Below are 15,775 nucleotides of genomic sequence, written 5' to 3'. Positions count from 1 at the left end.
AACAGCAAGGCCACCTCATCACGGGACGAGGCCCAACCCCAGGCTGGGGCAGCACCAGACTTCAGCCAACTCTTTCCAAGTGATAAAAGCCACATCTCATTGTGGCTTAGGATGCTCCAATCCTTACTGGGACAAAACAAAACACACACAACAAACAAATGCCACCCAGAGAAAACAAAGCTGCAGCTTCCCTCACAGGCACATGTGGAAACCGGCCAGGCTCCAGAAACGGAGGTGGAGGTATTAGCTCCGTCCTCACAGAAAGTCATCACTGAAAACTGCCAAGAGCATCTCCCAGACACACAGAAGCTACTTATCACCCCCACTGTAAATCAGAGCAGCAGCAGAAAAGAGCCCCTAGGATTTCTTCTCAAATCAGCTCTCCCATTTTCTCAAACAAAACCAGTGGAACAATTGAAAAACAAAAGGTCAAATGGTAGCACACGTGCTGGTCAGCTGGGGCGCTGTACGTCTCACAACAGACCCCAGCCTCAGCCCAGCCTGTGTCCCACCGAGCGAGAGCAAACCCAGACAGACTGACGGCACAACGGCAACCAGTGTGCCTCAAGGACACGCCACCAACACGCTTCTTCCTTTGCTCAAAATGAACCCTGGTCTACATCTGCAGTCACGCTGAAACACAGGAGGAGCTGGATGCACACACGACATGCATGATGCACAGAGAATGCATGACAGACAGAGAATGCTTCATGCTGAAGTTCAGAGCCAGCCTGAAAGGATCCTCAGGTCCACCATGAACAGTAAAACAGAATTCCAAACGTGTTTTACCTGGTAGATGAAACCACTCATCCTGGGACTGCCAGACAACATTAGCAAAAGGTTTGGGAAGAGTAGAAGGTATCTTTCATTCTTTTCCTAATATAAAAAAACAAACAAATCCAAAAAATTTTTAAAAATACATCTATTTACAAATGTGGACACAATGCTTTAAGGTCCTATGAAACATTATACTGTATTTCCTCTTCATATATTCCTAACCAAAATGTATTAGCTAAATTAAATGGAAACAAAATTATGACCAATTCTATGTTAAGTCTTAACATATGAGAGAGTTTAACACACAGATGAAGACTCTGGATTGCCACACTCTTCAAAACAAAAAGAAAGTAAACACATCAAGAGGAAAGTATAAGGGCCTAAGCCATCCACAACCAGATTCCCAAGAGGGAAACCCCTGGCCAGGCCTGTGCACAAGACCCTGGGGCAGCCAACTGTACACACTGCATCCTGCAGTCCTGCTTCCAGTTCACAGCTCTGGACAAGGGGGTCCTGCAGACCTAAACTGGTTAACAGCCCTCTACTGCTGTGCCATAAGTCTCTTTGTTTCTGTCAAGGTAGAAAGTAGAGCACACTATGATCTGGGTCAGGACTCCTGTGGACTCTGTCCTGGCTTGACATCCCTTCAAAGTGCTCTATAGTGAGAACTTATAGGTGGGTGGAGGCCACAGTGGTGCCCATGCACAGCAGTACCTCACTTCCTGCACACTGGATCATGACCTGGGACATGTAAATGACATTGCCCAGGGTCTTGATGTCATCTCCCTCCCAGCTCCGAATGGCTTCTGTCAGGATCTGCAACTCAAGCTCTTTCCTTTTTCGTACATCTTGACACTGGGCCTGCAAGACACAGAACAACACTGTTCAAACAGACAGCAGCCTCCAGAATCTTAAGGGTTGGCTGCATTACTTCTTCTTAAAACAATTATTATTGTGTGTCTTACTTCTTAAGAAAGATAACCTAAGGAATAATTTGCTTTACTCTCTGGAATAACAAGTTTTAAAACTACGGAATCAAGGGAAGCAAAGCACACAACGCTCTGGAGTACCAAACACTATTAGAAAAATGGCAGAGTTTGCCACTTTTAGGAAGAAGAAATATACAGTGGACAAGACAAATATTTCTGTTCTGGCTTTATTAGTGTCTGGAAACAGAAGGCTGAGAAGAGGAAAAGGGGGTAAGTATAGTTTCCACCATATACAAAGGACAACCCAAAACACAGCTGGGGCAACAACTGACAACAGAGAAAACAGAACCCCAGCACTGCACTTCCCAGAACACCATCAGAGAGCCTGTGCATGGAGGTTGGGAAATGCTTTGAATAATTTCAAAGTAACCATAGCATTAATTATGCTATGCCTTCTTCAAAAGGAAGCAATCATGACTGCATCTTTCTGGTGTCCACAGAATTCTCTGAAGCAAGAGAATTTCCTAGCCATGGGATGCTGTCATACATTTTCTTCGTCGTCTTCTTTTTTAATATTTTTTGAGTTGTAGATGGACACAAAATCTTTATTTATTCATTTTTATGTGGTACTGAGGATAGAAACCGTGCCTCACACATGCGAGGCAAGTGCTCTACCACTGAACTACAGCCCAATCCCACATTTTATTCTTACTGTGTCTGAAAAAACAGTGAATTCAATTCACAAGTAATGTCTTTTCATCGACCTTTCCAGCTGCTGATTCTACATTCACCTGCCATCACGTCTGTGGAAGAAACCATGGTGTGCTTGCCCGCTTACTGCAAGGGTTATTCCCCGTATGTTTTGTGGGTACATTATAGGTGTAAATAAAGGAGATTCACTGTTACATATTCGTGCATGCAAATGACATAGAAATATAATCTGGCCAACAGCATTCCCTAGTAGTTTCCATTCCCTTCCTGCTCCCTGGTCCCTTTCCTCCACTCTACTCACCGCAAGGGTTTTGAAAGCAGTCATGGATCTCTGGATGTCTTGTCTATCGGGATGATAATCCTGTAGATAAAGAAACATGCTATTAGCTTTCACAAAAGCTTTTCTTAAAAAGGCCCTCTCTGTAGCCTTGCCTGAAACCTTTCCAAATCGTTTCCTCCCTTGACAAGCATTTTTCTTCTCAGCATTAGAATGGCAATTCTTATTCTTTGAGGGCATCATGGAGCAGTGGGCTCAGGGGAACAGCCAAGAGCAGGGGTCAGCAAATGTCGGTGCTATAAATGAAGCTTTGCTGAACACAGCCACCTCCCTCTGCAGGGCATCTCTGATTCTCACCTGCAGAATGGCCAAGCCGTGCTCAGCAACTGTGGGGGAGGCCTAAGGAGGCCTGACCACCCATCCGCCTATAGGCAGGTTTGCCTGCCCAAGCCTAGAAAATACTTGGAACTGAATTTCTATCAGGTCTGCAACTTGTTAATCAAAACTAAGATCAACACAACACTTCCTTAAATGACTGTTTGACTATTATTATTCTATCAATTTGGCACTTAGTGCTCATAGCTAAATGTTCCCAATGTGACAACTCAATACCATTTGAAAATCAGTTTCTAGCTTTTGGAAACGATACTATCAGCAATGGTAGATGAGAGAGCAAGAAGGCAAAAAGGCAAATGTTTGTTTGTCAAACAAGAGGAAGGAGAAAAACTTCACATTAAACAAAATCATTCTGAAAATCTACTAAGTTACGAACTCTAAACTCTGTGGGTCCTGGCTTTTAAAATGAATCACTAATGATACTTTTCCTGACAGCAATCTGACCCACACCATCCCTCCTTGCTCAAGGGCTCAGGGTTGGAAGGGAGGCAGCACCTCCATGTGTCTCTCCAGCTCCTTGAGCAGCGTGGGGTACTTGTCCAGACGCATGAACGGTTTGCTGAGGCCAGTGGTCAGCACCAGGATCCCAGGGCTGCTGGCACCTTTTGTCTCCATGAACTCCCCCAGGTCCTCGCTGGCAACAGGGCATGGTAGAAAAGAGAAGACGCTTGGGGTTAGGGCAAAAGAGAGCATGGCAAGGCTTCTGCAGTGAGGGCAGTGTTTATGAAGGCTGCTGTTTTAAAAACAAACCTGTGCTGGTTATCTCAAAACACCAGAGGGAACTCCACAAGGTTCCTTGCACACGGAATACATGCAATTTCATTCACAAAAGGGTCCCGGCCGTATGTCACAGCATGCAGACCTGACCAAAGGGAAGTCCACACGCTTAGAGCTGTGATGGATTCCAAGTATCTCAGAATTTCAAGTTGGCAAGAACTGCCATCAAGCTGCTCAAGGGAAAGATGCTCCTGAACCAGGTGAGCTACGCAAGGGCCACCTGCACACCCAGGTGCAGGGCTGCGCACCAACTTCCTGCACAGCATTGCCTTCTGCACGGGCGCAGCTCCCACCTGCAGGTGTGCACAGCAGCACCACAAAAAGACCAGACCCTTGGGCTCTAGAGCAGAAAAAGCACATCACACTGTCACCGCATTCCACCCTCAGCATAGAGGGAGATGGAGAAACTGAGGACATGCCCAGAAATTAAGAAACCTAAAGGAAGTCTGAACATCTTCCTATTCCTGTGCCACAGTCACCTTTACTACATTCATCTACCATTTCCTGTGACTAGTTTCTCCCAAGTCATTTGTGTCTACAGCCACTGCCCCTACTCCAAGTTTAACAGGAATGACATGAACAGGCACTGAGGAGACTAAGTTGACACCTGTGACTGCTGACACAGAAGAGGTGACCTGCAAGGTACCTACTAGGGCTCAAGTAGGCTATCCCTCACTATGTGTGCACCATCCAGACATCAAGAGCCCTGCAGCTGCAGGTGGGGAAGGAAGATAAGAGTAAAGGGAGCCACATCCTAGAAGACCGGGGTGATACACTCCCTCCCCATCATCAGGCCAAGTCCCAGGAGACAAGGTAACTCTCACACCTCAGTCACCATGTCACATCCTGGGAGACCAGGGTGAAGCACAGAACTCCTACACATAAACATATATCACCAAATCAAAGCAAACTATAAAAAAGGGAAGCTTCTCATAACCCCAGTTATAAAAAAAATTAACAGGCATAATGCCCATTTTCTCAATTCTATATATAGAAGAGATTTGGTAATTATTTTACTCCTGTAAGAAAGAGTCTGTCATGATGATGCAATTTAAATTAATCAGCACAGAAAGTATTCAACTACTTCTAGGAGTGTGTGACATGCCCAAGTTTGCACAGGCAACATCTCAACATCTTTGTGTCTGGTTTTGTGATCTCTAAACACCATTTTCTCAGGAAAATTGCAGAGCTGGATTAACTGAAAGCTCAGTGAAGTGTGGAGGCCTCACTGGACAGCACCACACTGTGCACCCAGAGTCATGCTGTGGCAGAAGAGAGGAGCAGTCCTGCAAGGCCCTAAGTACACAGCTACACTGATGTGGTGGCCCTCAAGAGGCCCTCTGCCACTTGGGTATCAACCTTCCACACTGAGGGCACTGCTGCCAGCAGACCCTTAGGATCAGGGGCAAGGAAGGGAATCCCAGACACACAAGAGCACATGCTTTCACTGCCCAGGCTGCTGCTGCGGCTGCTGCTGCTAGCTGAGCCAGACCCCAACCACAGCTGCTCACACTTGCGACCCCCAAAGTCTTACTTGGAAACGCTTGTATCCTGAAATCACTTACTCTGTCAGTCCCGAAAGCAGGAATAAAGTAGGAGAAATTTCTATTTTACCAACATTTCTCTAAAATGAACAATTCCCCAGACACAACCCTTAAAGATCAATTTTTATGATACTAAAATCATATTTCAATTCTTCTAAACATAATCTATACCAGGTTTATCCCATCAAGACAGAATGCAAAGAGTGTGAAATTTCTTAAAGTCATGGCAGGAAAATAAACAAAACTGAACAAGTTATGCTCATCACCTCCCCCAAAATACCCCTAAAACTAAAAGGAAGTGAAATTTTTACAAGCAAAAGTAGCTTCTTGTAATATTCACACAACAGTCTATGACTGCAGAATAGGTACACATCCCCAAAAGGAAAGAAAACAGTATAACCCTTCATGGATCACGGCTTCCTTCTGTAGGCTCTTTAGTAGGCTAACAAAGGAGGGGGTTAGAGCTACTGGAGGAAACCATGGCTCTTGCAGCTCCATTTCTGCACTGCAGCAGCCCACCCTACCTCCTCTGCACCTACTGGAATGACACCGTGGGCTGCAAGATGGCAAGGAAGGAACATGAGTACAAAGAACTATGTGGCCAAGCAGAGTAGCCAATGGTTGGGGGAAAGCCTTTTTTCACAGACTTATTTATGAAGCCCATAACTCATTCAAAGACCATGGAGAGAAGGTGTCTGCAGTTCTGTGATAATGGAGAGGCACCTAAGTTAGAGCTGTGTAGAACTGGAAACTGCATGTGCTTGCCAGAGCCACACTCAAGAGTCTGAGCCAAACCACCCAACTGGGAGCTGTCAGTACAACTGCCTGGGTGGGGGCGGAAGCAGGCTCCCAGGCATGCTAGGCAAGCCCTCTGCACTGAGCTGCAACCTGAACACAGGTAAGACTGTCAGTTTCGGTGCACTACGCTCACATGGGTCCTCAAAACCTAGGCTCAAGTCTACAAAACCACAAGAGTGCACCCTGTGGTGCAGCAGCTTACAGGCACTCCTGCTGGAGGAGAGCAGGGAGAGGATGCCCTCAGACCCTGGGTGTGACAACAGGAGCATTGAAAGCAGCTGTCAGGTGCAAGCACTTTCTACCTCAATGCGCAGACGTGCACTTTGGAGCAAGGCACAATCTATGGCAGACAGAGGGGGAACTTTCTCGGAACAGGGGATGCAGGAGGGAGCACCAGCACTGTGCATGGCTGCAGTTGCTGACACCTGCTGGTTCTGAGGGACTCTCCTCTTTGGCTTAGCCTCTGAGAGCCACCTGCTCAGGGCTGCCATCCAGAGCACAACCCCAGACTACTGATCCATGCTCAGCACGTCAGCCACAGGCGGCAGGCCTGGAAGCACCTGCTGACCACCTAATCTGTGCTCTTCTCTGAGCACATTCTGAGAAAATGCTGTGGTTGCCTTTCAGACACAACAGCCGCTGAGGTAACAACAGATGAGAGGGTAGACAGGGTACTCCCGCGAGCTCTGCTCCTGAGAGGGGTCACACCTCAGGACTCTCCAAGTCTCGGTGACTCCACAGGAAAAACATTTAAGAGTGCTCACCAGGACTGCGCACACCCTGCCCTTTCTACATTCCTCAACCCTCCCTACAGGATGGCCTCTCCCCAAAAAAGGGGGAGGTGGGGTGTGGGGACAGAAAGATCTTAGAATTTTCTGTAACACTGCACTTGCTTTTAGTGTATCTCTTCCATCACTGCATCATAAACTTCTCGAGTTCTTTCAGAGGTACAGACCTGATGCTTGCATTTCACTTTTATGGAAATTTCATTTGGTTTGTAAACTCCCAGGCTGATGGTACAGCACACACTTGAACACACTCTGCGCAGTAAGGGCAGTGCATACTAACGTGACCCCACCCGTGGCGAGGACAGGGCTCCGGTCTCCCTTCCCACCGCTGCTAAGCATTCCACTCCCTCCACCCCTTCCTCACACCCAAAGGCTGCTACTTCATTTCAGGACACCACCAGTGGGAATCTAAACAACTAACCCTTATCACACCTTTGAGCACACTGAGGAAATGGCATCCCAGGTCACTTTACTTCTCCTAATGGACAACCAAACAATGACCCTTTATCACCTTCTCTCCAATCTGACCAGTCTATGTGTACTGAGCAGCTCAAGGCTTACTACAGACCTGGGAGCAGGAATTTCCAGGAAAGGGCGCTGAAGCCCAGAAGCACACGGAGGCCTGCCAGGCCCTGACTGCAGGCAGTCGGGCAGGCTCCTGCAACACTCCAGACACTCCAGGCTCTGCAGCAGGTCGGGCAGGCCAGCAAGGCCAGCATGTCAAAGTCGTTTGTTTTTTTTTTTTTTAAGATGAAATGTTTAGCTAAGAAGCAGCTCAGGTTCAATTCATAAATCAGAAGCACAATGGCATTCTCTTGATGCTACTAAATATTCTTGCCATTTACAGTTTTGAAAAAAATTCTGAATTGCTGGTTTTGAAAGAAACCATAAAATTGCCTCTAAAACATTAATAAAAATACTGTGCTTCTCTGAGAAGCAGAAATTGAACCTCTGCCCTCTAGCCACCCACATGGTCACCCAGCACAAGGCCATCACTAGCTCTCACCAGTCACTGGGACAACTACACAGCTTCCTCTCCTCAATGACAGGAGACAGACATGCCTTGTTCCATTGAGAAAATTTATATGTTCTCTTTTACACGTTTTTTGATTTTGTTACAGGCTGAAAAGCTCAAAGTAAGGGTCTCTAACGCAATGCTCTGCCCACAAAATCAAGTCCTCATTTGAAATGGAACTCTTCTCATGCAGCCTCCCTAACCCAGGTTCCATCCTTCAGCTTTGCGACCCAGGAGAAGCTGGAGTCAGCTAGTAGACAAAGCCCCAGTGCTTCCCAGCTCCTCCAATCTACCACCAAAGGGGCTAGGCTGAAGGGTGACTTCAAAAGGACCCTTTTCTTTTACAAACACCGAGCAGCATTTTAAAACTTCTTGAGCACTCATTTTGAGAGGCAATTAAAACTAAACCATCCTTGTTTAGTGAGCATTAACACTGCATGTCACATCCTATCTGGAGGTGCACAGCGGCTGGTCTTCCCTTCACTCTGGCATCCCAGCAGACAGACCTGTGCTCCGTAAGGACGCTCACGGCAGATGGGTGGTTGGCACAGTAGGCGAGGTATAGGGTCCTCATCTGTGGCATCAGGTTCAGAAAGCAGCCACCAACTCTCTGCTGGGCCTCAGGTGACCTGGAGACACGGGGGAGACAGTGTCAGTGCTACAGACAAGGAAAGGGGCTGAGTGACAGGAGACCCGTGTCTTCAGGCTGGATCACAGACTCCAGACCCATCTGTTCCTGCCTCCAGCTGAGCAGGCAGGAGGGTCTGCCACAAAAAGTTCTACTCGAAGGCTCCCTCCCACCACGTCTAGGCTGCCAGGCTGCCACACAGTGGTGACCAGACAAAGCCCAAGTTCTTTAGGCAGTGGGGAAATTTGATGTCACAAAGCCTTGAATTTTGCATAAAATGAGGAAAGTTATCAAATGTGGTTATCTGGTTGGTACGTCTTCCACTGAAGCAGCACAGAGGCGAGCACATGAAAAAGCCCAAGAGGCACCTTCCGCTTCAGGCTGCAGAAACTGGAGACAGGTGCACCTGTTAGTGACCCTCCTTCCTAACCAAGTCCATGCATGATGACAGCTCTCGGCTTTTAAAGGTAGAAACTCATGAGAACGGAAACAGAAGCCAACCAGAAGGTGCTACAGAAGCCAAGAAGCAGTGAGCAGTGCGATGCTGCGCAGACCCAACAAGCCAAACCCCACCTGTCTATCCAAACTTTGGGGTGCTTCTGCAAGCAGGACACCCATGCCTTCCCTGAACTGTCTCCACCCACCAGCACAGTGACAGAAAGATCATCTCCTGTTCTCTGAGGACTCCAGCCAGAAAAAGTAACCAAAAAGTTACAATGCCAGGACTCCTCAACACCATGAGAATCAGCAAGGCCGGGCCACTGTTAGACACCCTCCCCACCAGCCTGTTCTTAATGTGTTAGCATGCATGTCTTAGTTACATGAAGACACTTAGCATGCACACCTTAACTGTAAGAAGGCATGAACAACCCACAGAGACTTCTGCCAAAAAAACAGAAATAAAGAGAGAGAAAGGAAACACAAGAATAATAAAAACAAAGAAGGGAACAAAAAGAAATGACAGTTATTCTCCAGAGAGCAGAAAAATATTTGAAAGATTTATAATTAATCCTGAATAAAAATAACAAAAGATGCTGCAACCATGAAAGAAAGAAAAGATTCTATTAAGAGCATTCAAAACAAAAATTAAAAAGCTCTTAGCAACTAAAATAACGACAGGAGAATTGAAAAAGTCAATAGGAAATTGGAAAATGAAGTTCTAAAAATCTTCCTGATTAGTAGGAAAGGCAGAGAAAATTAGAAGACCAGAGTAAGCCTTCCTATATCAGGAAAAAAGTTCCAGACATGGAAAACAAAGACAGATAAGCACAAGTGAATCAAAGAAATCATCACAAAATAGTAGAAAGCCCAAAAGACACGTTTCCAGACAGAAAGTGCCCCAAATGTTGCCTGGTGGGCAAAAACAGACCCAAGACAAACACAAACACTGAGAATCAGGACCCTAGAAACACAGCTACTAAAAGCTCCAAGGGAGCAACATGAGTTTCTCAAAAAGACCAGAGTCAGAATGGCTGGAGGTTCCCACCACCACAGTGGACAAACAGGTCTCAACAGCAATAGCAGTGGATGCAATCCTGTCTCCACAATCCAATGTCAGCCGGTAAGCATGAACCTGGGCTGATCACCCACCTCAATGCAAATCAAAACTACACTAAGATTTCATCTCACCCCAATTAGAATGGCAATTATCAAGAATACAAGCAACAATAGGTGTTAGAGAGGAAGTGGGGAAAAAGGTACACTCATACACTGCTGGTGGGACTGCAAATTAGTGCAGCCACTCTGGAAAGCAGTATGGAGATTCCTTAGAAAATTTGGAATGGACCTACCATTTGACCCAGCTATCCCACTCCTTGGCCTATACCCAAAGGACTTAAAATCAGCATACTATAGAGATACAGCCACATCAATGTTCATAGCTGCTCAATTCACAATAGCCAGACTGTGGAACCAACCTAGATGTCCTTCAATTGATGAATGGATAAAGAAACTGTGGTATATATATATATATATACAATGGAATATTACTCAGCGATAAAGAATAATAAAATTATGGCATTTGCAGGCAAATGGATGAAATTGGAGAATATCATGCTAAGTGAGATAAGCCAATCTCAAAAATCCAAAGGTCGAATGATCTCACTGATAAGCGGATGATGACACATAATGGGGGGTAGGAGGGGGGCAAGAATGGAGGAAGGAGGGACTGTATAGAGGGAAAAGAGGGGTGGGAGGGGTGGAGGAAAGGAAAAAAATAACAATGAATCAAACATCATTACGCTATGTACATGTATGATTACGCAAATGGTATGCTGTTACTCCATGTACAAACAGAAAAAACATATATCCCATTCGTTTACAATAAAAATAAATTAAAAAAAAAAAAAATGATGCACACCACCAAAACTAGGAAGCTGGCAAACAGAGGAAGACAGCAGGGGCTAACATAAAGGACGGGTGTGGACCCCAGGATGAGGCCCAGCCCACAGGGGCAGTGAATGCCACGTCTGTGCGCAGTATTGGTCCACACTTGCTGCCTAACAAAAGTCCTTGTGAATGGGTGATTTTACAGATAAGGACTCACCCTCTCACAATGTCAAGGTGTTGGCAGATCTGGGGTCTGGCTGAAAGGGCCTATGTCTACTTCTAAGGTGGTGCCTCATGGCTGCATCCTCACACAGCCCAAGAGGGAGAGTTCCTGACGCCTCCTCTGTGAGGGTAATGATCCTATCAATGAGGCGCCACCTCCTAAGATCATCTGATGGAGAATTAAATCTCAACATGTGACTCTGGGGGACACATCTAGACCACAGCACACTACACTTCCTAACTGTGTTGCCCACCCTGCAGCCAGGACCCAGAACAGTGCCCACTAGCCTCTGCCCCCTGCAAGTCTCCGGGCAAAGTCTCCTCCGATTCCCACACCCCAGTAGTGGATGCCAGTCACACTCTGAACTTCTGGTCCCTAATGAGTACCACTTTCAACCAAGGTTGCAAAGTACCCACTGGAGAAAGTCATGTAGCCAGGGAGAATTGAGTCACAGTGTTAAGAAAAGTCTCTCCTTCAAAGCATGAGCCACTCAGTGGGGTTCTGACAGCCTACCAGGACTTGCCACAGCAATTTCTGCCTGCAGGATAGAGTCACTGACAGCAAAGTAGCTTCAACTATTCATTCAGCACCATTACCCAGCACTGGGAGAACAAAGCAGAGTAAGGGTCCTCTCTGCCTTAGAAACGAGAGCCATCTTTCTGGAAAATACAAAACAAGTGCACCAGTAAACTGGACAGGACACAGTGTGTGAGGAACGCGTGTAACCTACAGAGGAAAAGTGCATGCGCAGGTGGAGCCAGGGGCTCACACCCAACAGAGGCACACGCACAAGGACAAACCTTATGCCCCCACTAAAGATCCAGACACAAGACACACGCGTTTTGAGAACAGTATGACCTGCCACCTGGCAGGTGACATGCATACTCAGATATGTGAAACACCAGGAAGAAGGTGGCTTCCAGGTTGAGAGAGGATCCCAAGAGACCTAGCCAAAAAGACTGACGACTACTGTGGAGAGATGGGGCACCAAAGCTATATGAACAAGAACATGACCATAGGACACATCACCTTACATGGCTTAAATCACTACAGCTGCACAGACACTGCACAGTACAGGCATATGCTGTCAGGATTTCACCTCCCACCTGGTTCAATGCCACAGCTCTGGATCCACTCAAAGAAGACCATGCCCAAAGTCTACATCAATGGATATCATTTCTCATATTTTGTCAACTAATGAAAATCAAGGTTTAAGTGTTAGTCATAAAGGAACAATAACCAATGGCTTTTTCTCTTCTGCTACACTGAATCTGAGCCAGAATTCTATTACTTGTTAGGCCTGAACTAGCCCTCAAGAATCCAGAACCAGTGCTAGATGGTCAGACAACTTCATAATGACTTGCTCATCTGGGAAGGGACTCACGGGACAACGAACAAGCTCACAAAAGTCACAGCAAGAATGTGACTTGAGAACTGAAACACTCTTTTCTGTCTCTCTCATGCTTCCCAGGGTGTGAGAGCATGCAGGTGGAGCACAGATCAAGGGTGGCTGCAGAGACAAGACTCCGTCAGCCGCTCCCACCTGCAGCCTCCCAGTCAAGCCAGTGCTATAGGCTATCACAGAGCAAGTGTGGTGGTGCCACAACACAGCTGGAAGACCAGGACAGCCACACACACTGTCCACCCCCATGCTGTACAGCACAGCATCAGCAGGAGGCTAAAGAAGATGTCCACAAGACTTTCTCCTTTCAAGAATGAAAATGGCCAGGTCCCAGCAAAACACCTGAAGAACCCAAGAACTTCTAGTTCTGCTCCCACAACACCTACTCACATTGAGTAAAGGATCCCAGTTCACTAACTGCTCACTGCAGATGAGGCTGAGAGCAACATGAAGATGAAACTCAGAGCTGAGCAGACCTCAGTTCAGTCTCTGTTCTCAGTGAATCCAGCCCAGTCTGTGCATGTCACACAGACACCTTCAGAGACAAGACTTCAGTCTCCTGTTCTTAATCATGGTGGAGCCACAAGTGCCAAGGCCATCATGGCTGCAGGACTTGGCAATCTCGTGGCCCCAAAACCAAAATAAAAGAACATGACGACCCATTTGCCCTGATCTTGGCCCCCAGGACAGCACCACAATGGCCTCATATTTGCTATTTCTTTGAAGGCTATGTCTCCCTACTATCTACAACTGACAGTGGATTATGTAACTGTTTCTAGATGGCCAGAGTATATTCTCTCTCACCTGGCAGGACTATTCCTAAACCTCTGAAACCTCATGATGAAACGGTGTCCCACACATGACACTGTGACACAAAGCAGAAGAAGGGGAGCTATGAGGCCAGCTGTGGCCCAGAAGATCACCAGAGCAGGGTGAGGGCAGGAGAGTGGACCATGAGAGAATGACGGGCAGGGAGAGGGCAGGGCTGCCAGCAAACCCTGCACCCCAATGACTGCCAGCCTACATGGTGGCACCCACACTTAACAAAGAGCTAGAGGGCTGGTATGTCTTCACAGCTTTAAATATCAGAACAGCATGCAGTCATTACCAAAATAAGCACAAGTAAAGTGTGGAATGATAACAAGAACACTCCAAAAAGGAAACGACCACTAAGGTTCTATCTTCAACAACACTTACCCTGCTTTTCACAATAAAACACAAGCAACTCCCCTGCTTACAAATGGGTTTTGTTTTGAAAGCCATGCTTTGGAGGCTCTGCCAGAGTCCCACAATCCTCCTCCAGAAGCCACTTTAAAGCCACAGGTGCACACTCCAGACTATGGCTGCATGGTACCAGGGGAAAAGCTCTTTAAACCACTATCTAATGTGCCTCCAGTAAAGCACACATAAAGAACCCTCCATCACCTGAAGGATGTTTTAAAGGAAAACCACATTTCCAACGCTATCCTCAGGAGCACATGTTGCTTCATCTCTCTCTATAAACTGCTCACCACTCAAGTGAAGCTGAGGCCCATTCCCAGTGTGAGCAGACAGCCTGGGCAAGAAAGCGTCTACTCCAGGTCAGTAGAGGGCAGGGGTGAGAAGCCCATGGGTAGAGCCCACTGGCAACAATGTTGCTAACTAAAAGACCCAAAACCACACTTCAAGACTCACAGTGGGAGGGGCTTCTCAGAACCAGTCCATCCTTCAGAGCACCTTGGCTCCAAACTGGAGTCCACCAATCCCATGGCCCAGGGTCAGTCACCCGGCCTCTGGGTGTACAGACCTTCAAACCTTCAGAAAACTTCCCCGTGGGGTTATCTACAGGGTCACATAAGTTAACACAGAAAGAGTGAAGTCAGTGCCTGGGACACATTAAGCATGTGTCCATAAATGGTAGGCCTACACAAAAAGTTCACCTTGGGGGCTATTTACGGCTTAAAGAACTGAAATAAAACTACAAAAAAAACCTGCAGCATGTTGTACACATATGGTACTTCACATCCAACAGCTTCTTACAGGCCAGGAACGACTCACCACTAGAAGAACACGCTAGAAAATGCCAACTTCCTTACTTCCCCTGCAGCTCACACGGAAGGAGGGGAGCTGAGCCACCATCCCAGCTTCTCTGAAGCCTCTTCCTCCTCACCCTCCTTCCCCAGAACACCTTTAAAATCAGCCTTGGGAAGTCCTTCCCCTTTCTATGAAGATCTCTGTTATATAAACTGATCGTCTGAAATATGGCTTTAACTATAAAGGTTGATCTACCCAAAGGATTTAAAATAAGCAGTTTGCATCTTCAGAAATGTGAATTCTAAAATGACGTCAAACTTGATCCTTTTGGTACCAATTATACCAATCTGAATTTTGTAAATTTTAGCATCTTACTTACTTGGTGCATTCTTCTAAAGACTGTACAAGCATTTGCTGGAAAGAACATATCTCTTCTAGATTTCCCATTAAATATGAAGTATTTGCTGAACTTAACCTAGAGCCAAGAAAAATAACAGTAAAAATATGTCAATCGTGGCTTGTATTCCCCTGCTTCCCAACCCCAGTATCCTGTTAGTCTTAACCTAGTAGACACGCTGCTACGTATGAGGCAGGATGCTATCGTGAATTCCACTCCGTTATCTCAACCTCTACTCCCCAAAAATAAGGGTGTTAAGAGAAGAGCCTAAGCTGAGGACCAACAGTGCATGCAATTGTTATCCAACTTACTTCTCACTGGTCTGCAAGGGCCGTAGGTAGGTTGAAAGCACAGTTTGAAGTTCTTTAGAATATTCGTTTTCTGTTTCTAAAATATTCTGTAGCACCTACAGTAAATGATGAATAAGCATTATTTGACATTCCAATGTTATATGACACTAAGATTTGTAAGCTTTGGGATGTTCATCACCATCGTTTACACTGTGGCTTCTGTGTAACAGTAATGTGCTAGATATAACTATCCCTTAGATTATTAACTTCTATCTCCATGTCATAAATTATTACTAAGGTCACACATCAAACTTCATCTCTCTGATCTCTCTGCAAGCCACACTTGACACAGGTCTGCATAGAATGAACACAAGTAAATTCCATAATCAGACAAGTAGGGCCACTGAAAAAGATGATCCTCAGAGGAATGCACAGATGTCTACCCACAGGCACAGCTATGCAGGAGAAGCCACTGGTAAGGC

At 46.3% G+C, this 15,775-nt stretch overlaps 1 protein-coding gene across 8 annotated transcripts in view; it reads right to left on the bottom strand.

Moving 5' to 3' along the window:
* ARHGEF7 (Rho guanine nucleotide exchange factor 7) overlaps window positions 1–15,775 on the bottom strand; it is a 129,162-nt gene that overhangs the window by 21,408 nt on the left and 91,979 nt on the right. For all 8 annotated transcript variants that reach the window (XM_079138295.1, XM_079138289.1, XM_079138291.1 and 5 more), the window contains 7 exons: window positions 15,315–15,409; window positions 14,986–15,081; window positions 8,519–8,641; window positions 3,586–3,724; window positions 2,719–2,778; window positions 1,492–1,638; window positions 790–876 (listed from right to left, as the gene is read on the bottom strand). In XM_079138295.1, the coding sequence (XP_078994421.1) occupies window positions 790–876; window positions 1,492–1,638; window positions 2,719–2,778; window positions 3,586–3,724; window positions 8,519–8,641; window positions 14,986–15,081; window positions 15,315–15,409 (747 nt within the window). The remainder of the gene's footprint in view (window positions 1–789; window positions 877–1,491; window positions 1,639–2,718; window positions 2,779–3,585; window positions 3,725–8,518; window positions 8,642–14,985; window positions 15,082–15,314; window positions 15,410–15,775) is intronic.

The sequence above is a fragment of the Sciurus vulgaris genome (assembly GCF_902686455.1).
Source record: "Sciurus vulgaris genome assembly, chromosome: 4".
Taxonomy (NCBI): Eukaryota; Metazoa; Chordata; class Mammalia; order Rodentia; family Sciuridae; genus Sciurus; species Sciurus vulgaris.
The sequence above is the reverse complement of the archived record's forward strand: the minus strand, read 5'-3'. Positions and strand labels throughout refer to the sequence as shown.